Here is a 24910-nt window from a genome sequence, read left to right as displayed (position 1 = left end):
AGTTCAGTCTATGTTTCTTCTTTGTTCCTTTCTTTTCTGGTTTGATAATTTCCTTTTATTTTATGAATGTGTCCTCTTATTTTTAGTTTTTGTGAATTATTATTTGGTTTTGATTTGTGCTTGCCCTGTTTTTCAAGTATGCTAACCCCTTCTTATATCTGCTTGCTTTAGCCTGATAGTCATAGAGGTGCAAACACATCCCAAATAAAAAGCGTCTAGATTTTCTTACTTTCCATCCCACATTTTATGATTTTGAAGTCCTTTTTTAACATCATCATGTTCATCCTTTTGTTGTTCCTTGTGTTTATCGTCACTTTTACAAATATGTGGGCTTTTTTCCTTTTAGCTCTGTATACTGACTTATTTAAGTGATTACTTTCCATTTCCGATTTCCTCTATCCTATATCTTCTTTTTTTCTATTTAGAGGACATGTTTCAGTTTCTTTTATAGTGGTTTTAGTATTGCTGTATTCTTTTATATTTTGTTTGTTGGAGAAATTCTTTATTTCTCCTATTTTAAATTATATTCTTTATGCATAGAGTACCCTAGGCTGCACATTTTCCCCTTTTAGAATGTTGTCTTTTTTGTTGTTGTTGTTGTTGCCTTTTCTAGGGCCACTCCCATGGCACATGGAGATTCCCAGGCTAGGGGTCCAATTGGAGCTGTAGCCGCTGGCCTACGCCAGAGCCACAGCAACGAGGGATCCGAGCCACGTCTGCAACCTACACCACTGCTCACAGCAATGCCAGATCCTTAACCCCCTGAGCAAGGCCAGGGATCAAACCCACAACATCATGGTTCCTAGTTGGATTCATTAACCACTGCACCACGACAGGAACTCCTAGAACTTTGAATATATCTTGCCACTCTCTTCTGGCCTGTAGCATTTCTGTAGAAAAATCAGATGATAGCCTTATGAGGGTTCCCTTACAATAAGTGCTTTGTTTTTCTCTTACTGCCTATATAATCCTCTCTGTATATTTAATCTTGCCATTTTTATTATAATATATCTTGGTATAGATCTGTTTGGGTTCAACTTGTTTGGGGCCCTCTGTGCTTCCTGTATCTTGATGTCTATTTCCTTTATATTTGGAAAGTTTTCATCCATAATTACTTCAAATATATTTCCAATCCCTTTTCCTTTTTCTTCTCCTTCTTGAATACCTATTATGTGTAGATTGGCCTATTTTGTATTATTCCATAGATCTCTTATACTGCTTTCATGTTTTTTCCTTTGGTGTTGTGTCTGCTGTCCTGATTGGGTGCTTTCCATTATTATACCTTCCAAGTCACTTATTCATTCCTCTGCATTATTCATTCTTCTCTTCAATTCCTTTAACTCAGCTTGTGTCTTTGCAAATGAATTTTCTAATTTTTCCTACCTCCTCCTTATAGTATCCAACTCCTTTCTAAAGTAAACAGCATTACAGTTCATATCTGCTCTTAATTCCTTCAGTATAATCATTACCTCCTTTTTGAACTCAGTGTCTATTAGACTGCAGAGAATGATAGACTTTTCTTAAAGTCAGTTGTAGAACTTGAATTCCATCTGCAAGATCAATTCACAGCAGCACCTAGATGGGTGTTTGACTTCAAAGCTAGAACTGTTCATGTGTACCCCAGGGGATATATTTTTCTGCTGACCACCAGTGTCTTCTGGACTGGACTGTTCATGGGTTGCAAAAGGGAACTCTGATGATGACAGAGGTGACAGGGGACCAGGGGAGCTAGTGAGTACAGGAGAGTCAGTAGCTGTCTTTGCCTCCTCACCTAGCCATGGGAGCTGGTAAATTTTCTGGTTCACCCAAACCAAAAACTCTCTGGAGATTTCAAGGAATAGAGTATTTACTGAAATAAATGTGGCACCCACATGAAATGAGGCATGAAAAGTATCCCAGCAATGGTCAGACATCGTACGAGCCCCCAGAATTTTGACCAATACTCCAAGGGTATGTGACCTACAGCCATGCCACTAAATACCACGATATTCATACTTTTACTTATATACTGCTTCCTATTTATTATAGAGTTAAGATAGTTAAGTTTTGAATCCCAATAGAACAAGAGAGTGAACACTGAAGATTCTCCATCCCAAGCCCAACACCAGACACCTAGTTCCTCTGGTTCCAACAAGCAAAGTTTTTAGTTTCTCCTGAACATTTTTATGGATATTTTATACATATAAAAATAATTCTGTATTTCTTCCTTTGTCCTTTTTTCACACACCTGGTAAGTTAGTCCTTTGATTCTACAAAGAGATTCTCCATCACTCTTTGGCCACATTGCATTCTGTAGGGGGAATTTGCTGTACGTTATACATCAAGGCCTCTCACAGTGGATGTTTTTGTTAGATCATTTGCTATTACCAATAATGATGCAATGTTTAGACTTACTTCACTGTTCTTGTGTTTGAATATGCAGTTAGGATGGATGCTGGGTCAAATTCATCATTGCATGTTAATAGAGTTTTCCAAATTTCAGCGCATCTAAGTCATACCTGTGAACACTGCATTCAGTTTTACATAAAGGTGTGTGCTTCTTACACCCTTCCCCCAAGGTGACTATCAATTTTTTCCATGTTTACACATTTAAGAGTTAAATATCATATCTAGGGAAAAATGTGACTTTTTTATGATTAGTATAATGGAACATTTTTATCTAGGAGACATTAGTATTTCCAGCTCTGGAAAAACTTTTTCACAACTTAGGTATATTTTTCTATTTGCTTATTCTTATATTTCTCATGGATTTGGGAAATTCTTTTATATTTTATTTGTGAAACCAAAGATTCTCAAAATTTATGATGCCTCAAAATCAACTGCACAGATTATGATTTTTTTATTTTTTATGTATATAATGATTTTTATTTTTTCCATTATAGCTGGTTTACAGTGTTCTGTCAATTTTCTACTGCACTGCATTGTGACCCAGTTACACATACATGTATACACTCTTTTTTTCTCAAAATCATGATTTATTTTTTAACACTTTACTCCTAAACAAAGTCAAACTGATAGATGTTTCCAAAATTAAAATATACCAACAATACCCAATTGCTCTTTATTTAGATGTATCTACTTTAAACATTTTTACTTCCATTTTCTTTGTAATTTGCCTGTTTTCTATCTCCCCCTCTCTCTCTCTCTCTCTCTCCCTCCCTCCCTCCCTCTGCTCAACTTTCACTGAAATGACATTGGTGGGTACTTTCTTTTCATTCTCCTCATGGATCTATGGTGATTTTCAAAAAGATGCAGAAAATAGGAATTTTTAGCCAACACCATTGCCAGTGTAAGCGTTTCCCCCTTTATCAAACTGTCAAGCTCTAAATCTCTAAGGCTTAGTGACACCAAGAAAAAAGTATTGCAAAGATGAGATCACTGGAGTCCATGCTGGGGAGTTGATACCTGGACATCAAGTCTCCAGGTAGAGGCATCAGCACATGATGGGAATGAAGGATGGTGCTGCACGTGTGGAGCCTCACGCCTCAGTGAACTTCTCAGGGGGACCAAAACTTTAGAAATGCCCAAAAGTCTACTGGAAAATAAATGCTTGTGAGTACCAGGACTTTGTCTTGACTAAAGACTATCCTGTACTTCAATTCCTCCAGGAAAAGAAATAGCCATTTCAGACCCCTAAAACTAACATTCTAAACCTGGAGTCTAACATTCTAAATATCACAAATTTAGCTGGATCCTCCATTCCTGATTATCCTTTGCCTAAAAATAAAAATAAAAATGGTGGAAGGGACATTACCCAAGAGCAGGAAAGTGTGACGGTGACCTGCTCTCCGCTGGGTCCCAGGAAGAGAATACTTCACTCAATGTGATCACCTACATGGGGCTGACCCTCTCTCTGCTGTGCCTTCTCCTGGGGGCCCTCACCTTCCTGCTGTGCAAACCCATCCAGAACACCAGCACCTCACTCCACCTGCAGCTCTCCATCTGCCTCTTTCTGGCCCACCTGCTCTTCCTAATAGCCATCGACAGAACTGAGATCAAGGTACTTATACTGCCCCAAAATACCACTGCCCTGCCCCAGGGGATGCTGAGTTCATGAAGTCATGCTGCCTTGGACACCTTTAAAAAAAATGGCCTGGGATCTAGGTAAGGTTAGATGGGTAAGTAGCCAACTTCACAGTGACACACACAACTAGAAGATAGACACTCCACTGACAACCCCTTCATATACATCAGCATTCTCCCTAGTGGCAAGGTATAAAGGAGGTTCTGGGGCCATGCCCCTTCCTGGTAACACCTTACTGCTCCCCCAGGTGCTGTGTAGCATCATCGCAGGTGCCTTACACTATCTCTACCTGGCCTCCTTCACCTGGATGCTGCTGGAGGGCCTGCACCTTTTCCTCACTGCACGCAACCTAATGGTGGTCAACTACTCCAGTGTGAACAGGTTCATGAAGAAGCTCACATTCCCTGTGGGTGTGGAGTCCCAGCTGTGATTGTGACCATATCTGCAGCAACCCAGCCTCATCTCTATGGAACATCCAGCCGGTAAAAGCAAATTCCCTCTGTTCCTATCCTCCCCAGCATGACTGTGGCCATCATAGTACCAACATACCACTTCATTTTTTTAAGTTATTTTTTATTGAGGTAACATTGGTTTGTAAAACTGTGTAAGTTTCATGTGTCCAACAATCTCTTTCTACCTCTATACACCCTACAACTTGCTCACCATCTAAAGAGCAGTTTCCATCCATCACCATCACCATACAGTTGATCCTTTACCCATTTCACCTCCACACATACCCATCCCTTTCCCTCTTATAGCCAGTAGTCTGTTCTCTGAAATAAGCGAGGAGGGGTGGCTTGTTTTGTTCATTTATTGGTTTATTGGTATGAAATCATACTTTGTCTTTCTCCTCCTTCACATCCCAGCTTAAATACCATTCAGTTCTCTCAGGGAACCCTTCTCAATATCTCAATCTCCTATAACCCAAACTAGGTTATGGAGCCAGTTACATGTTCCCACAGCTCCTCATACTTCATCATAAAACTCATCATCTATTGTCTAATTGTCCACTTGCCTATCTAGCTGGGAACTCCCTGATGACAAGTAACATTCTGTCTTAATCACAACTGGGTGTTCAGAGCCAAGTATGGATCATGATATCAGAGGAAAAACTCTACCCTTGTCCCATAAAGCATAAATTACTTTCTATATTAATTATATTTTTCTTTAAAACAGTTTATTTTCATCGGTCTGAGGGCCAAAACTTAGAAGAGATACTTAAAAGGAATTTACCTTTTGGAAACCACATTTGAAGGTGACTTATATGTAAAAGCTATATATAATTAATGTATGTAGCTCAATGAATTGGGAACAAGTATACAAATGGACCTTCATCAGCATTAATGGCATTTACAAACTTTCAATTATGCGAGATAGATAAGTTCAGGAGATGGACTATAGAGCCTAGCACCACTAGCTAATAATATTGTATACCTAAAATTTGCCAAGCAGGTAGAACTTATGTGAAATATTCTCACCAAAAAAGTAATAATAATAATAATAATAATAATGATAGAGGCAGAAAAAACTTTGGGGAAGTGGGATATGTTTATTGACTAATGCTTTGACTACACAGGCCAAAATATTCTTGAATCTCCTCCCATCTCTTTCACAGATGCTGGCTCCACACAGAAGAAGGATTTATATGGACCTTTCTTGGTCCTGTCTGTACCATCTTCTCTGTGAGTAATGGATGACACAGAGCATTCCTCCTGCCAAGCTGAGAGCCAATCAAAGAACATGGGCATAAGGAAGGTTACAGGCAGGATGACCAATCATTCCAGTTTGCTGAGGGATGAGGGGTTCCCAGGATGCAAGAATTTACATTTTAAAACTAGGATGGAGGGGTTTCCTAAGATGTGCAACTTTCAATGCTTAAACATGGAAATTCTCATGCAAACTGTGACAAGTTGGCCACCCTTGTTACAGGACAAGAATGTGCTTAAATTACTAGGAGCTTGGTCTGGTTTTCTATGACCATGGTGAAATACAAAAACTCCCCACCTGCTGGGTTAGGTGTTGGATGAAGCAGGAGGAAAGGTTAGCAAAGGTGGATGAATTCAATATGTCTTATGGTGTTTCTGAAGATTAATCTAGTCTTCTTCCTGATAACCTTCTGGATTCTGAAAAACAAGCTCTCCTCATTCAACAGTGATGTGTCCACTCTCTGGAACACTAGGTGAAGTATACATCACACCCCATGAAAAGCATGATCCAGGAGTCAGGACACGTGGTGCCCAGCTCCTGATAACTTTTCATGAGAATTCTAGGGAGGGGGGCTTGAGCAGGGATTTGCAGCCACCCTCCTGGGCAGCCAGCTCAGATACTGTGTTTTGCTGCTGAAACCAAAGCCAAAACATTCCATTTGTCTATAATTCGAGAATGAAACTTGCTCTGGCACAGAGAATTGACTTCATTCTGATACTTCCATGGCTTATGATAAAGGTCCTGAGAACATTTACATCTTTATTAACCATTTAGGAAATTACATACCTGACCAGAACCCAGTATGTCCTTTCGTGTCCAAAACATGACACATGCTCTTCCCTCTGTTCTTACCCACTGCTCCACCTGGTGAAATCAAGTTCATTATCCACATAGCACATCTCCTAAGAGACTATGCGGTCCTTTGCATTCCTCAAACCTTCAAAGAATGAACAGACTGGGAGAAGCATGGTCTAGGTAATTTCACAGAGAAGAGATAGGAATATCATTTGAGGGACCAAGGGAGAAGTCACAAATATAATTACAGATCATTTGTATTTGTATTTCCACCAAACTCTAAGGTTTGATAAAACAGAAATCTTGCCTTTATTATTTACAATGCACAAAGCTCAGCACACAGTAAGGTGAACAAAACATCCTCAGTAAAGTCAATTGATTTAAATTGTAAATATGCAAGCAACATCATAATATTACCGAAACCCACGTTATGAAGTCTCACTACAACTTCAGTCCAACTTAAAAAGCCACCCTGGACCCAAACAGATTTATTTTAGAGAATCATTGACAGTAAAGATGAACGTGGCCACAACTCAGTCAGAGGCACCCATGGAGGAAAGAAGAAATGGCCCTGATTGTGTTGCTCTGGGTGTTATCATGAGTATCCTTTCTCCTCCTACTCAGGATGCTGACATTTAAAGCCACAGCTCAGCTCTTCATCCTGGGAAGCACATGGTATCTGGAAATCCTGCAGGTGGGGCCAGCTGCCCATGTCATGGCCTAACTCTTCACCATCATCAACAGCCTGCAGGGCGTCTTCATTTTCCTGGTGTATTGCCTCTTCAGCCAACAGGTACTGCTGTCTGACTCCCACTCAGGACTCTTCTTTTTTTTTTTTTTAATTTTCCCACTGTACAGCAAGGGGGTCAGGTTATCCTTACATGTATACATTACAATTACATTTTCCCCCCAGCGTTTCTTCTGTTGCAACATGTGTATCTAGACAAAGTTCTCAATGCTATTCAGCAGGATCTCCTTGTAAATCTATTCTAAGTTGTGTCTGATAAGCCCAAGCTCCCGATCCCTCCCACTCCCTCCCCCTACCCCTCCCATCAGGCAGCCACAAGTCTCTTCTCCAAGTCCATGATTTTCTTTTCTGTGGAGATGTTCATTTGTGCTGGATATTAGATTCCAGTTATGAGTGATATCATATGGTATTTGTCTTTTCTTTCTGGCTCATTTCACTCAGGATGAGATTCTCTAGTTCCATCCATGTTGCTGCAAATGGCATTATGTCATTCCTTTTTATGGCTGAGTAGTATTCCATTGTGTACATATACCACTTCTTCCGAATCCAATCATCTGTTGATGGACATTTGGGTTGTTTCCATGTCCTGGCTATTGTGAATAGGGCTGCAATGAACATGCGGGTGCACGTGTCTCTTTTAAGGAGCGTTTTGTCCGGATAGATGCCCAAGAGTGGGATTGTGGGGTCATATGGAAGTTCTATGTATAGATTTCTAAGGTATCTCCAAACTGGTCTCCATAGTGGCTGTACCAGTTTACATTCCCACCAACAGTGTAGGAGGGTTCCCTTTTCTCCACACCCCCTCCAGCACTCCTTATGTGTGGACTTATGAATGATGGCCATTCTGACTGGTGTGAGGTGGTACCTCATGGTAGTTCTGATTTGCATTTCTCTTATGATCAGCGATGTTGAGCATTTTTTTCATGTGTTTGCTGTTCATCTGTATATCTTCTTTGGAGAAATGTCTATTCAGGTCTTTTGCCCATTTTTCCATTGATTGATTGGCTTTTTTGCTGTTGGGTTGTATAAGTTGTTTATATATTCTAGAGATTAAGCCCTTGTCGGTTGCATTATTTGAATCTGTTTTCTCCCATTCTGAAAGTTGTCTTTTTGTTGTCTTTTGGGTTTCCTTTGCTGTGCAAAAGCTTTTCAGTTTGATTAGGTCCCATGGGTTTATTTTTGCTCTAATTTCTATTGCTTTGGGAGACTGACCTGAGAAAATATTCATGATGTTGATGTCAGAGAGTGTTTTGCCTATGTTTTCTTCTAGGAGTTTGGTGTTGTCCTGTCGTATATTGAAGTCTTTCAGCCATTTGGAGTTTATTTTTGTGCATGGTGTGAGGGTGTGTTCTAGTTTCATTGCTTTGCATGCAGCTGTCCAGGTTTCCCAGCAATGCTTGCTGAATAGACTTTCTTTTTCCCATTTTAGGTTCTTGCCTCCCATGTCAAAGATTCATTGACCATAGGTGTCAGGGTTTATTTCCGGATTCTCTATTCTGTTCCATTGGTCTGTCTGTCTGTTTTGATACCAGTACCACACTGTTTTGATGACTGTGGCTTTGTAGTATTTCTTGAGGTCTGGGAGAGTTATGCCTCCTGCTTGGTTTTTGTTTCTCAGGATTGCTTTGGCAGTTCTGGGTCTTTTGTGGTTCCATATAAATGTTTGGATTGTTTGTTCTAGTTCTGTGAAAAATGTCCTGGGTAATTTGATAGGGACTGCATTGAATCTGTAGATTTCTTTGGGTAGTATGGCCATTTTTACAATGTTGATTTTCCCAATCCAGGAACATGGAATATCTTTCCATTTCTTTACATCTTCTTTGATTGCTTTGATTAAAGTTTTATAGTTCTCGGCATAGAGGTCCTTTACCTCCTTGGTCAGGTGTATTCCGAGGTATTTGATTTTGTGAGGTGCAATTTTAAAAGGTATCATATTTTTGTATTCCTTTTCTAATATTTCATTGCTGGTATACAGAAATGCAACTGACTTCTGAATGTTAATCTTATATCCTGCTACTTTGCTGAATTTATGAATCAGTTCAAGGAGTTTTGGGGTTGAGTCCTTAGGGTTTTCTATGTATAGTATCATGTCATCTGCATACAGTGACAGTTTAATCTCTTCTCTTCCTATATGGATGCCTTTTATTTCTTTTGTTTGTCTAATTGCTGTGGCTAGGACTTCCAAAACTATGTTGAAGAGCAGTGGTGAGAGTGGGCATCCCTGTCTTGTTCCGGATTTGAGTGAGAAGGCTTTCAGTTTTTCCCCATTGAGTATTATATTTGCTGTGGGTTTGTCATAAATGGCTTTGATTATATTCAGGAATGTTCCCTCTATACCCACTTTGGCGAGGGTCTTGATCATGAATGGATGTTGAACTTTGTCAAATGCTCTTTCTGCGTCTATTGAGATGATCATATGATTTTTGACTTTTTTTTTTGTTCATGTGGTGTATGGTGGTGATTGATTTGCATAGGTTGAACCATCCTTGTGAACCTGGGATGAACCCAACCTGGTCATGGTGTGTAATTTTTTTGGTATGTTGTTGGATTCGGTTGGCTAAGATTTTGTTTAGAATTTTTGCATCTATATTCATCAACGTTATTGGGTGATAGTTTTCTTTTTTGGTGGTATCTCTGTCTGGTTTTGGAATGAGGGTGATGGTGGCATCATAGAATGTCTTTGGGAGTATTCCTGCTTCTTCAACCTTTTGAAAGAGTTTAAGGAGGATGGGCACCAATTCCTCTTTGAATGTTTGATAGAATTCACCTGTGAAGCCATCTGGTCCTGGACTTTTATTTGTAGGGAGTGATTTTATGACCTCTTCAATTTCATTTCTAGTGATCGGTCTGTTCAGTTGGTCTGATTCTTCTTGATTCAGTTTTGGCAGGCTGTAAGATTCTAGAAAATTGTCCATTTCTTCCAGATTGTCAAACTTGTTGCCATATAGTTGTTCATAGTATTCTCTTATGGTTTTTTGTGTTTCTGCTGTATCCGTTGTGATTTCTCCTTTTTCATTTCTAATTTTGGTTGCTTGGGGTCTTTCTCTCCTCTTTTTAGTGAGTCTGGCCAGGGGTTTGTCAATTTTGTTCACCATTTCAACGAACCAGCTCTTGGTTTTATTAATTTTCTCTATTGTTTTTTGAGTCTCTATTTTATGGATTTCTTCTTTGATCTTTATAATTTCCTTCCTTCTGCTGACTTTAGTCCTTTTTTGTTCTTCTTTTTCTAGTTCATTTAGGTGGAGGGTTAAGTTGTCAATTTGGGATTTTTCTTCTTTTGTGAGAAAGGCATGTATTGCTATAAATTTCCCTCTGAGCACTGCTTTCGCAGCACCCCATAGATTTTGTGTGGTTGTGTCTTCATTATCATTTGTTTCAAGGTAGTTTTTAATTTCCTTCTTGATTTCTTCATTGACCCATTGGTTTTTGAGTAGCATGTTGTTTAGTCTCCATGTAGTAGGTTTTTCCTCTTTCCTTTTCCCATGGTTGATTTCTAATTTCATGGCATTGTAGTCAGAGAAGATACTTGAGGTAATTTCTACGCTCCTAAATTTATTGAGGTTAGCTTTGTGTCCCAATATGTGGTCGATTCTTGAGAATGTTCCATGATGCATTTGAGAAGAATGTGTATTCTGCTTTTTTTGGATGTAGTGTCCTGAAGATATCAATTAAGACTAACTTTTCTAATGTTTCCTTTAGGATCTCTGTTGCTTTATTGGTTTTCTGTCTAGAGGATCTGTCCATTGATGTGAGGGGGGTATTAAGGTCTCCTACTATGATTGTATTCTCATCAATATCTCCCTTTATGTCTGTTAATATTTGTTGTATGTATCTGGGTGCTCCTGTATTTGGGGCATATATGTTGACGATAGTAACATCCTCTCCTTGGATGGATCCCTTAATCATTAAGTAGTGTCCTTCTTTGTCTTTCTTTATGTCTTTTGTTTTAAAGTCTATTGTGTCTGATATAAGCGTTGTGACTCCTGCTTTTCTGTCTTATCTATTGGCGTGAAATATCTTTCCCCACCCTTTCACTTTCAATCTATATGTATCCTTTGTTCTAAGGTGAGTTTCTTATAGGCAGCATATTGAAGGTTTTTGCCTTTTTATCCACTCAGCCACTCTGTGTCTTTTGATTGGGGCATTCAGTCCATTGACATTTAAGGTGATAATTGATAGATGATTATTTATTGCCATTTGAACCTTGTGTTCCAGTTGATTCTATGGTTCTCCATTCTTCCTTCCTTTCTTTTTTTTTGGTTGGATGGTCTCCTGTTATTATCTGCTTGAATGTATTTTTTTTCATTTTTTTCAAATGCAATATTTGGTTTTGGCTTGTGGTTTCCCTGTTTTTTAAGTATGCTAACCCCTTCCCATAATTGTGTGTTTTAGCCTGATGGTCCTGTAATTTCAAACATTTCATTTCTATATTAAAATTAAGAAGAGAAAAGTACAAACAAACAAAAAGGGTTATTTACTTCCTAACATCCCTTGCCCACATTTTATGGTTTTGATGACTCTTTTTTATTTTTTTCTTTTTAATTTTATTTTGTTTGAAGCATGTTCATGATTAAATCTGTATGCTGGCTTATTTGAGTGCCTGCTCTCTGATTGCGCTTTCCTCAGTCCTAGTTCGTCCTCTTTTTTTTTTTCTTTTCTTTTTTCTTCCCTTTCCTTCCTTTCTTTTTGGTTTAGAGAAGCCCTTTCAATATTTCCTTTAACCTGGGTTTTGTGTTGCAGTATTCTTTAAGTTTTTGTTTATTAGAAAAAATTTTTATTTCCCCTTCTATTTTAAATGATATTCTTGCTGGATAGAGTATTCTAGGTTGCATATTTTTTCCTTTGAGCACTTTAAATATCTCTTGCCATTCCCTCCTGGCCTGAAGTGTTTCTGTAGAGAAGTCAGCTGATATTCTTATTCTTATGGGGGTTCCCTTGTAGGTAACATTCTGTTTTTCTCTTGCTGCCTTTAGGATCCTCTCTTTGTCACTAACTTTTGCCATTTTTATTATGATGTGTCTTGCTGTGGGTCTATTTGGGTTCAGTTTGTTTGGGGCCCTCTGTGCTTCTTGTATCTTGAACCCAGCATCCTTTAGATTTGGGAAGTTTCCATCGATAATTTCTTCAAATATATTTTCCATCCCCTTATTTTTTCTTCTCCTTCTGGAATTCCTATTATGCGTAGATTGGCCAGCTTTATATTATCCCATAGGTCTCTTATATTGCTTTCCAGTTTTTTTGATTCGGTTTTCTGTCTGTTGACCGGATTTTTTTTTTTTTGTCTTTTTGCCTTTTCTAGGGCTGCTTCCCTTGGCATGTGGAGGTTCTCAGGCTAGGGGTCTAATCCGAGCTGTAGCCACTGGCCTACAACAGAGCCACAGCAAAGAGGGATCCAAGCCTCGTCTGCAACCCACACTGCAGCTCACGGCACCACGGTATCCTTAACCCACTGAGCAAGGCCAGGGATCGAACCCACAACCTCATGGTTCCTAGTCGGATTTGTTAACCACTGCACCAAGATGGGAACTCCCACTTAGGACTCTTCTCATCCTCACTCCTCTGAGTGAGCTGACCCAGAGCATGATTTACTTCTACAGGTCCAGGATCAATACAGGAAATGGTCCAAAAGAGTCAAGGAAACCAAAACTGAGTCTGAGGAGTACACGCTTTCCAGCAAGACTATATCTGATCCCTCCAGACACAGTGTGGTAAGCTCATGCACTCCTCCCAGAGCACTTTGTTAACTGATCCATTGAGCAGTAGATTCCTAACACATTGGACAATTGGGTATAAAGCATGTCATACCCTACGATGGCTCACATTGGTTTACACTTAGATGCACTTGAAGCATTTCTCTGTCATAAAAGAAAGTCTTCCTCTGCTTCTGCTCATTGTGTTTTTAGGCTCACTTGAACTCCTATACATAATTATCTTATTCACCACTCGGGTTGAGCACCCATTCTGTGTAACATGTTGCGTGGTTTTTTTTCATTTCACTTGGTGAGGAGACAAAATACTTGCAGAAGCACAGAGCGTTGCATTGGTAAGCTCAAGAAGCATGAACTCATAACCTGAAACAAGGATCTACAAGCTATTCAGGGTCATACAACAATCCTTTAGCCCGTGTCACCCACACTACCCCTCTATATAAAGAACAAGAAACACACTGTCGTTACTGGCCACAAAATAAAATGAAATAAGATTAAGTTGGATTGGAGAATTTCCTCAAAAGTGTGCAAATATTCCTGGTATTTGGAACAGACCCAAACAATGGAAAACCAAGGAGAATCACATGAGAGATTCTCACAAAGTGGACTGTATCAAGCATTTGCATTTTCTGCTTTACAAGAACTTTTCTCATATTTTTATGCCTATGTCCTTCACTTCAGAACTTGGGGGTAAGGAGTTCCCATAATGGCTCAGCAGAAATGAATCTGACTAGCATCCATGAGGACACAGGTTCAATCCCTGGCCTCGATCAGTGGGTTAAGGATCCGGCATTGCCATGAGCTGCAGTGTAGGTCAAAGATGTGGCTAGGATCCCACATTGCTGTGGCTGTGGCATAGGCTTTCAGCTACATCTCCAATTCGACCCCTAGCCTGGGAACCTCCATGTGCCTTGTGTGCTGCCAGAAAAACAAACAAAAAAACTTGGAGGTAAGTTTTATTATGTTCCCACTTGATCTACAGAGTCAACATTAATTGTGCAAGGACTTAAGCCAATCCTTTCTCCCATTGTTCATGAGCCCACCACCCTGCCTGGCAAACCTTATGCATTTTCATCCACTTGCTTGTCCACTCTCTACACCTGTCCCTTCCAAAAATATCCAATCTTTGTCTCTTCCTTCAACCTCCTTCCTCTTCCAAGCAGATTTTCCTACCAGCTTCTTCACAAGAAAATCAAGTCAGCAGGATGAAAAACAAGGTCGGCATTGTGCTCTCAAAAACACCAGGCATTTGGCATCTGGTTCATTCTCTCCTCCCTCCATCTTCTTACCACAGATAGACAAAATATGCTTCTTACACTTTAATCCCTCCACCTACATTTGGTTCCTGACCCTCTTGATTTCCCAAGATCTTTACTTCCTTGTTCATACATTCTCTCTCTCTCCACCTTATGCACTCTTCACCTTATCAACAGTTCCACCTTCATTGCAACACGATAAGTCTCTCTCTTCTTAAACATTATACCTCTTCTTCCTCTACACACTCAAAACTGGCCTTTGCCTTCATCATTTCACCAAACAGCACTCTCTAAACCTTCAATGGCCCTTACATCACCAGATGAAATAACCATTTTTGCATCTCTCAGTAGCATTGGATCTGCTCCATCATGAAACAACTTTTTTGTACCTATCTCAACACTCCCTGAAATTCTTCCAATCTCTCTAGCTCTGATTGCTTCATCTTCTTTGATTTCACCTACTCTACCCATTGGTTCCAGAAAAAAATTCTACCCCAACCCATACCCTAAGCAATCTCATTCACAGGGTCTCATTGCACCATGCAGAAGGGGGTGATGCCCAGATATATTTCTCTAGCCCTGAATTACCAGTCATCACCAGATCACTCTTCCTAGTTGTCTATTTCATACAACTACTTGTCTTAGAATCAGGTCAACCTGGTCATAACAATAATTACCATCTTTTTTACTAACATAATCCTTTTCAAGTTCTCTCATCTTTTTGAGTGACATCTCCATTCATCTAATTGACCCAGTCATGACTTGGAACATCTTTGACATTATCATTTCCCCTACCCTGTCTCGCCCAAATAAACCCATTGCTACATTGTGCTAATGTATCTTCCTCAGTAGCTCACAAATTTATCTGTTGACCCCATCTCCATAACTTTCTTCCTAGTTCCAGCTGCTGTCTTCCCTTGGCTTGATTGCAATTCCTTCAAACTGATATCCCCTCTCCACTCTTTCTCCCCAGTCAAAGTGGTTTTCCACATAAAAGTCAGCATTACCATCTCAAAAAGTTTTATGATTATCTACCACCCTGCATAAAAGTCCCCCAAATGGTTCCTCATTGCCGCTAGGAGCAAGAACAAAATATGTTCAAATTTCCCCAAAATCCTTACCAAAGCTTCTTACTGTTTTTTCTGTGACTTAATGTGTGCGAAATGTTTTTTCATCATGGTTTTGATTTGCATTTCCCTATTCTCCACTGACGAGCACATTTTCATGTGCTTATTAGCCTTTTGCATCCCTTCTTCAGGGACATATCTATTCAAATATTTTCCATATTTTTAACTGAGTCATTTTTCTTTTATTGACAACTTGTAAGAATTCTAATTCTGGATACATATTCTTACCAGATATGTGATTGTAATTAATTTCTCCCATTCCATGAGCTGACTTTTCACCCTCTTGACCATGTCTATTGATGGACAAAAGTTTTCAATTTTGAAGTCCAATTTATATATTATTTGTGCACTTGTACTTTAAGTGTCATATCTTAAAAGAAATTGCCTTTTACAAGATCACAAAGATTTGCTCGTATGTTTTTTCTAAGAGTTCTATAGTTTTAGTAATTGCATACAGATTTATGATCCATGTGTGGTTAATTTTTTAATGGTTTGAGTTTTCTAATTTTGTGTGAGGTCCACATTCTTTCGCATGTGGACATGCAGTTCTCCCATTGTCACTTAGTGAAATAAATTGTTCTTTCCCCCAATGAATTGTATTGACACTCTTGTCAAAATAAGTTCATCTGAAAACATGATTCTTCCTTTCAACTCTCTTGATTCCTGTAGTTTTTGTGGTAAATTTGACATTGGGAGATTGACTGCATTAATTTGTTCTTTTTCAAAATTATTTTAGCTCTTTTGAAGCCCTTGAAGTCCTGTATAAATTCTCAGATGTGCTTGTCAATTTCTGAGAAGAAATGTACTGAGATATTGATAAGGATTGTGAGGAATATGTAGGTCACTTTAGGGGAATATTGCCTTTTTAACTAAATTGTCTTCCAATCCATAAACATGGGACTTTTTCCATTTCTTTGGGTCTTCTTCGACTTCTTTGGACAATTTTTTATGACTTTCAGTGTAAAAGTCTTGCACTTTTTAACATAGTATCTTTTTTACACATTCCTTCTCAGGAGAATTAAACCAACAGCTGAACAAGATGATCTATTATGGCAGATGATGAGGAAAATTCTGAACTGTTATCTTCGGGCAAAAAGTAAAAAATAATAATAATAATAATTTTTCATGTTCGTTACAAGTAATTCCGAGGCTCCATTGAGGAAGAAAGGACAAAGGGAAGGTTTCACATTCAGTTACTGGAGTTTTCTGGTTTTCTGCTCCATATGGTATGCTCACCTCACTTCCGGCAGTCAAGTACCTATTACCCAATTCCCCAGTTGTCTTGGATTAAATCATCTGCTTCAACCACTTTCCTACAAAGAAATTCTTCAAGTTGAAGATATATGACAAGGAAAATGAGCCCAAATGATTATCTTAAAATACCATATGAGAGTCAATAAGGTTCAGATACCTACTTATGGGATAATGAATGAGTTTGGTTTACCAAGTTTTTCTTGGTTTATGTCCTAGGCAACACCTGCATTACAGGCAACCTAGGACAGTTGGTCTCCATGCATCATGCTTCAACTTACTCTCCATTTCTAAAATTACTAATTTATTCATTAGAAAAAAATGTATTTTATTACTTACCATGTGCTGCACACAAATTAAAACAGATCTAGCTTCTGATTTCAGAGAGCTTACATATAAAAATAAAACACTTTCTTCAGTTAGCATAAAATCAGAACCCTGTCAATAGAGTCTCTACATCCTCACACTGTGTAGGTTGATCTGGGTTGATCTGTATATTGCTTTTTCACTTTTTTGAAGTTTTATTTACATATATAACATATTCTTTCATCAAAATGGGGAAGTTATTGCATTGCAGTATGTTGCTAATAATTGAAGTTCCCTAGATTTCATGGAAAAGGATGCTTTGTCAGATGTAAACCATCACAATTTTTCAACTGGTTGTGCTTTCAATTACTTAGATTCTGATTTTTAATTGAAATTTTTCTTAATTTGTTTTAAATATGTAGCCATCAACTCATAATGAATGAAAAAATAAATGGGGGTATTATCTGTATAAATTAAAAAGAATAAAATGCATATGTAGCATAGCTTATATAAAGACATGAAAATATCTCCCATGTACATTGTTAAGCGAAAGAAAACAGCAACCTGAAACATAACATGCACAATGTTATCTAGATTATTCTTCGAAAAAGTAATGTATATTTTAGATTTGCAAAGTCAAGAGCTTATGTTTTCTGGCAGTAATTAAAGGTTTAGTATCTTCTTTGTTATATCTGAGATGTTGCAACAATAATATATTACTACTAATGTGATTTAAAAGTTATAAGGATTTGCTTTGAATCTCTAAGGAAGAATACATATTGTATTCATAATGAATAATATTTCTGCTAAGGGTACAGGGATTGTGAGAGGGGTCTAGAAGAAAGTTGGCAGTATCTCTCATTTGTGATGCAGTATTTAAAACTACAACATAAGCACATAGTGCTTGTGTACTTCACAATAAATGACATAAAGAATAAGAAATTTCTAGATATTTGGATAAACAGTTCGATATTTTAGTAACTACTTATTTTTGGTTTGAGGTGAAGATAAAGATAAATGCAAAAAAAAGTATATCATTAAAATTTATAAAGAAGAGCAAGTAGTCCAGAACACAGGCAGCTCTGCGGTGCCACTTTTCCCCAGGTCTTATATGTGTGATTATATGGAGCCACTGCTCTCACCTTAGTGCAAGGCCATGATGCTGTAGGTGGAAGGGGAACCATAAGATAAGAGTATTTATAGGCTCACCTTCTCCCTTCCCCTTAAGAAGAATTCTTAAGCTATTCAACTTCTTCTAGCCTCCCAACACTGAAGCCCTGTGTTCTGTAGTTGATCATGGGCCTTGCTTTTTGCATACCAGAGTAATAGCAAGCAAGGATTTCAAGATAGATATGGGATCCTTGCCCTTCTCTACTCTAGAGAGCAAGTCCATAAACCTATCAAATAATCAGCTCGAATCCACTCCAAATTTGTGATTCTTTCTTTAAAATATTTGCTAAGAAGGAGCAGTTAAAAAAATCAGAGTTCAATTACATAACTCTGGGGAAAAAACATGAAGCAAAAAAAAAAAAAATCAGTCACAGAATCTCATGGATAGTTTGATTCAAGATTTTTTAAGTAGGTAGATACATACATGTCTTGTGTTAAAATCTACAGAAATTAATAGGTATATTACAAAGTATAAATCATGAGTACCTTTGTAAACAAGAAAGAAAATGTATGTCCACATGTGCCCATGTGTTGAAGAAATCAGCTGTGGAGTAGGGAATTCTTTTCATGTTTTGCTGCAAACATGTATTGTTTAACTCCTTTAACAAAAAAATCATATTTTATGATTTGAAAAATAAAAATAAAATTCTAAGATGTTACAAAGAAAAAGAAAGAAATTCATATATGTGGATAATTAGCCACTTCTCACTTAAGTGTTCACATCTAGAGGGGATTCCTTCTCTGAATTATAGGGGAAGTTTACAATTTTTTGGTGTGTTTGTATTTTCCATACCAATTACTCATCTCTCCCCCAGAAACCATTAATTCTCCCAAAGCATACAATATCCTTTGAATGTGAAATGAAGAGAAGTTGTAAACAACACCCAGTCATACCCAGGATACTATATTGACTTCACTGCTTAAAAATCTTGAACTACTTTCTGAAGAAGACAGTTCACAGTATTTGTCCAACACGCAAACCCCCTAAAAACAAGGGTCCCAAGGAACTACAAAACAATGGCCCAACAGTAATCCTAGTTTGCCTCCTATCACACCCTTATGGTATTTCAGAGCTGCAAAATTCAGTTTGTACTGACCTCAGTTTAAGCACTAGCTCATCTGTTTCCCATTTATTCACCTTAGACAAATTATTTCCTAGCATATGTCTGAGCTTCCTCATCCTTAACCTTATCCTGTTCTCCCCCAGTTCTCTATAGGGCTGCATCAGATTTTCCCACCTAGCCCTTTTCATCATCACTCTTTCACATTTTCTCATCTGGACTCCACTGCCATCTAGCTGATCTGTTCAGCCTAAGGAGTTCCCATTGTGGCTCAGTGGCAATGTGACAAGTATCCATGAGGATGTGGGTTTAATCCCTAGCTTTGCTCATTGGGGTTAATGTTCCTGTGTTGAAGTGAGCTGTTGTCTAGTTTGCAGATGCAGCTCAGATCCTACATTGCTGTGTCGATGGTGTAGACTGGAGGCTACAACTCCAATTTAACCCCTAGCCTGGGAACTTCTATACGCCTACAGATGCAGCCCTAAAAAGACAAAAAAAAAAAAAATTCAGGTCCATAATAGTGTCCCCCAATCTTTGACTCTTTCCAGCTCCTTTCTAAGCTCTACATTCTTCCAATTTCTCACATAAGCCATGCAATAAACTATTTCCCAGGTTCTCAGAATACTCAATGCCTAAGCCTTGGATTTCTGAGCCATGCCCCTGAATCCCCAGAAGCCCAATACTGCAATTTTGATTCCATTTAGGGTATATCCACTGTCTCTGGTTTCCATTACAGGAAGTCAGGATTTCTGGTTCCCAGACTCCTCTAGCCTCAAACTTCCAGTTTCCAGACCCTAAGGATAACAACTTCTGGCAATTAGCAGAAAGGGGGCTGAATCCTAGCATGCTGTTCATCTACCACACAACAGGAAGTTTCTGCTCTAAAACCTCTGAAGCATGGGGTGCAAGAAGACTGAGCTCCCCTGCTGCAGACTTGTAAGAGGAAAACATAAACCACTGAAATGAACCATCCCTAAGAAATGACATAATGGATGATAAAAAAAAAAACACCATTAACAAAGCCTGGAGGCAAGGTAAAATATTTTCAATGTTAATAAGTAATGAATATCTACAATGTACAAAGAACTTCTAAAATTCAATAATAACAAGGCTAACAAAATATTGGAGACAGAAATTCATAGGTAATTATTGGAAAAAGAAAAGAAACTTGCTAAAAATACATGTAATAAAAATACTGAAATTAATAAAACAAGGAGATAATATTGCCAAACATTAGATTGAAAAAATCTACAGGGCTGAATAACATTCAGTATTGGTTAGATCAGGGTGAAATGGATATTCCCATATGGCTCTAGGATAAACTGATATAAACACTTTATTCAGCAATTCTTACTTCCTATAAAATTTTAAGACACACACCCCCCAAAATCCTGCTTCTTTTGATATACCTTTAAGAAAAACTTTCTTGTTCATACAAAGATCGTTACAAGAAGGTTTATTTTGCAGTAAATTTACAAGAGTAAAAGGCTAAAAAAAATGTAAGCAATAAAATGTGGAACACCAAGAGTGAATGCTAATATAAACTATGGGGTTTGGGGAATTATGATGTCTCAATATAGGTTCATCAACTGTAGCAAATGTACCACTCTGGTGAGTGATGTTAATAACAGTGGAGATTATACATGTGTGGAGGCAAGAGGATATGGGAAATCACTGTACTCTTCTCTATTTCGCTATTTACCTTAAACTTCTCTTAAAATATTAGCCTTTTTAAAAAGTAGAACAAATGGATAAGCAATGAGATCCCGCTGAATAGCACTGGGAACTATATCCAGTCACTTATGATGGAGCATGATAATGTGAGAAAAAGGAATGTATATACATGTACATGTGACTGGGTCACCTTGCTGTACAGTAGAAACTTAACAGAACACTGTAAACCAGCTATAATGGGAAAAAATAATAATCATTAAATTTAAAAAAGAATTAAAAAAAAATAAATAGTAGAGCAATTTGGCTGAGGCCCACATCGTCTCTTGTGGCGTCCCACTTTCTCTTCTCTCCCCTAATTTGCCCCCTGAAACTTCTGCATTAACATGGTCTTTCTTGTGTTGGTTGTGATCCCACCACGAGGCTCACAGAGTCTTTACAAAAGACCATAACCCAGTCCAAAATATAAGCCCTTTTATGAATATATGAGTGCACATTGATAGCCATTCATGCCAATTAAATTAGAAAATTACAAATAATCTACTGTGCAAGGAAAAATATATATTTCTGCATTAAAAGTAATGTTTTTTAGAGTTTTTCCAAGACTCCAAGCATCTGGTGTTCAAAGAAAAGAGAGAAATGGAGTGGAAAATAGTTTAAAATGGAAAAATTCTCCACATTTATTGAAAGACTTAATTTACTGACTCAAGAAGCTCAGAAACCCTAAGCATAATAAATACAAAGAAAAGCACAACTGGAGTTCCCATTGTGGTGCAGCGGTTAACGAATCTGACTAGGAACCATGAGGTTGTGGGTTTGATCCATGGCCTTGCTCAGTGGCTTAAGGATCTGGCATTGCCATGAGCTGTGGTGTAGGTTGCAGACGCAGCTCAGATCCTGCATTGCTGTGGCTCTGGCATAGGTCGGTGGCTGCAGCTCCAATTCGAACCCTAGCCTGGGAACTTCCATATGCTGCAGAAGCAGCCAGAGAAAAGGCAAAAAGACAAAAAAAAAAAAAGAAAGACATAAAAGAAAAGCACAACTAAGCATATAATAATCAAAGTGCTTAAAGTCAAAGATAAAGAGACAATCTCAAATGCAGCCAGAGAAAATTGATATGTCACATGCAGGGAAACAACAGATTTCTGTCTACTTCTTGTCAGAAATAATTGAAGGTGGAAGATAATGTAAACTTAAAGTGTAATAGCACTTGGAACACATGGATTCATCAAATCTAGGCATGCTATCACATCTAGCATGTATAGCTTCAGGGCAAGGATTTGCTGATGTAGCCAGGGGTGTAAGGAAAGACAGTAACTCATGAGTATTCTGTTATCCCATTCAACTTCTCTTCCTTCCTCTCAGACATTCAGACCCCGAATTCTGACATCTGTCTGTATTCTTTGGATCAATGTTTATTTAGATCTTCTATTTTTAATTGGGTTGCTTGCTTTTTGGATATAAATCTGTATGAGGTGTTTTTATATTTTGGAGAGTAATCTCTTGCTGGTTGTTTGTTTGCAAAGATTTTATCCCATTCCGTGGGTTGCCTTTTCATTTTCCTAATGGTTTCATTTGCTGGGCAAAGCTTTTAAGTTTAACTAGGTTCCAATGGTTTACTTTTGTTTTGATTTTCATTACTGTAGGAGGTGGCTTAAAAAAGATGTTGCTATGATTTATGTCAAAAAATGTTCTGCCTATGTCTTCCTCCAGGAGATTTATAGTATCTGGTCTTACATTTAGGTCTTTAATATATTTTGAGTTTATTTTTGTGTATGGTGTTAGAGAATCTTCTAATTTCATTATTTTACATGTAGCTGTCCAGTTTTCCCAGCAGGACTTATTAAAGAGACTGTCTTTTCTCCATGGTATATTCCTGCCTCCTTTGTTGTAAATTAGTTGACTATATGTGCGTGGGTTTATTAATGCACTTTATACCCTCTTCTACTGATCTATATGCCTGTTTTTGTACCAGTGCCATGCCATTTTGCTGACAGCAGCTTTGGAGCATAGTCTGAAGTCAGGGAGACTGGTTCCTCCAGCTCCATTTTTCTTTCATGTTTGCTTTGGGTATTCGGGGTCTTTTGTGTTTCCACACAAGTTTTAACATATTTTGTTCTAGTTCTGTGAAAAATACGATTGGTAATTTAATAGGGAGGCATTGAATCTGTAGACTGCCTTGGGTATAGTCACTTTGATGGTATTGATTCTTCCAATCCAAGAACATGGTATATGTTTCTATTTGATGGTGTCATCTTCATTTTCTTTCAACAGCATCTTATAGATTTCAGAGTACAAGTTTTGCCTCCTTCAGAAGTTTATCCCTAGGTATTTATTTATTTATTTATTGCAAGCAGGCAAAGTCTTTATTACAGGAAAGCAAACAGCTCTAAGGAAAGCTGGGAGGGGGATGAAGAGTCCCTCTCGCTATTGTCCTATATAGGTTTTTATCCCTTAAAAATGGGGGTTACCAAAGTGGGGTCCAGAAAGATGTGGTTTTCTCCCATTGGCCTTGCCCAGTTACCTATATCAGTCCTTGTCCAATTGGGGTCTTATGGATGGAAACTCCCCATAAGCCTCATGGTTTCTTTGCCCTTCTCTTCCTGTAGACTGAGTCACAGGAGTTTAGATATTAATGTCCATCTGGGCATAGGTACACCCTCTGCAGTAAACAAGGCCCATGGGGACGTTATTCCCTGGAGCCCTTATGGGCACAAGTGTTAATCAATAGCCATATCAAAGAATGCTTCAAAGCCCATGCTTCTACACTGACTACCTGAGTTACTGTTCTGCCTCAATCCCCCCTTCTAGAATTGGAGACTCTAACTGTGGGGGGAAAAGGGGCAATGACCACTCTGCTTCCTGCTGACAAGGGGTGTCATTAGGAAGAAGCAGTTAGGTCTCCTTTCATGGGATGGTTGAGTGGGCTTCTATACATGACATTGGGTACCTCTTCTACCTCCATTTGAAGGTTGATAGCTCTTAATAGGGATGTAATAAAGTGAGAAATACAATTAATTATACACGGGCTGAATAAAAGGATCAAGGTCACAATGATGACTATGTTGAGCAAATATTTCCACCAGGAGGAGGAGGTCAACCAGTTCCAGATGGCAGCTCCAAAACCTGGATGTGGATCAGAAGTCTTATGAATCTGCTGCCAGAGACCTTTCATGGAACCAGACACAGTCTGTGAATAATCAGGAATACAGACACAACATTCAGATTTTATAATAGCACAGGTACCTCCTTGAGCTGCAGTGAGTCTACTTAAGGCCATTTGGTTTCGTAGCACTGCTTTTCTTGTGTGTTGTTGTTCCATGTTTGGGGTAGGAATAGCTTCTACAGTACCGTTAAGAGTTCATTGAGTAAAATTAGTTAAGGCTTCCACCCTCAGCATTATGTCAGTAGTTCCTAATGAAGTTACAAATATTGATACTAAGTAATCATACCAGTGGAACACTGATCTGGCCCATCTAGCATGTAAATAGGGAAGGTTGGCTGGTGTTTGCCTCAGAGTTTTCATCATGTTGCCATGAGCAGAAGCCAATCCCAGAGTGCAGCGCCCTATCCATCCTGGGGGTAGTCAAAGCCACAGATGAAGTTCCACATATCCATTAAGTTTCCATTTGGGGCTAGCCAGCGTAGTCCAGGATTAGATCCCCAGTCCATTCCAGGCCATATGGGAGTCTTATCTGGATTATATGTGACCTGGGTGATTGGTGAACAATGTTCAGTTAGTAAATATCCTAAAGATTTTAACTCATTAGAGGATATGGGTCACCTACCAAATCTGACGTGTTTATTTTGCTCCCAGCAAATAGATGTAGGTTGGGTTAAATAACCCTTTTCAGGAGTGATCCGTATATTTTGACCCCATATTTGATAAAATTGATTAAAATACCTCTAACCTGTATGATTCTTCTGATTTCTCTGGATGGCCATGAAATATTTGTTTGGCCATGAAATATATGCTCTTTCCTTGGTCAGCATATAACTGAAAGTTGCTTTACATTGTTCTTCAGTATCAGCACAGACAAAAATGTCGTCCACATATTGAATAATTTTAACTGGCTTAGAAGCCTT

At 38.5% G+C, this 24910-nt stretch overlaps 1 protein-coding gene across 1 annotated transcript in view; it reads left to right on the top strand.

The window, feature by feature from the left end:
* LOC125119263 (adhesion G protein-coupled receptor E2-like) overlaps positions 1 to 17078 on the top strand; it is a 38010-nt gene extending 20932 nt beyond the window's left edge. Inside the window, 9 exon segments of the mRNA XM_047766105.1 lie at positions 2067 to 2069; positions 3803 to 4000; positions 4272 to 4434; positions 4437 to 4506; positions 5640 to 5706; positions 6112 to 6203; positions 7151 to 7319; positions 12872 to 12982; positions 16379 to 17078. Of these exon segments, the coding sequence (XP_047622061.1) occupies positions 2067 to 2069; positions 3803 to 4000; positions 4272 to 4434; positions 4437 to 4506; positions 5640 to 5706; positions 6112 to 6203; positions 7151 to 7319; positions 12872 to 12982; positions 16379 to 16387 (882 nt within the window). The 3' untranslated portion in view covers positions 16388 to 17078.
* Positions 17079 to 24910: the final 7832 nt, after the last annotated feature.

This window comes from Phacochoerus africanus, unplaced genomic scaffold (genome assembly GCF_016906955.1).
Source record: "Phacochoerus africanus isolate WHEZ1 unplaced genomic scaffold, ROS_Pafr_v1 Scaffold_21, whole genome shotgun sequence".
NCBI lineage: Eukaryota > Metazoa > Chordata > Mammalia > Artiodactyla > Suidae > Phacochoerus > Phacochoerus africanus.
Note: the sequence above shows the minus strand (reverse complement) of the source record. Positions and strands in the feature narration are given on the sequence as shown.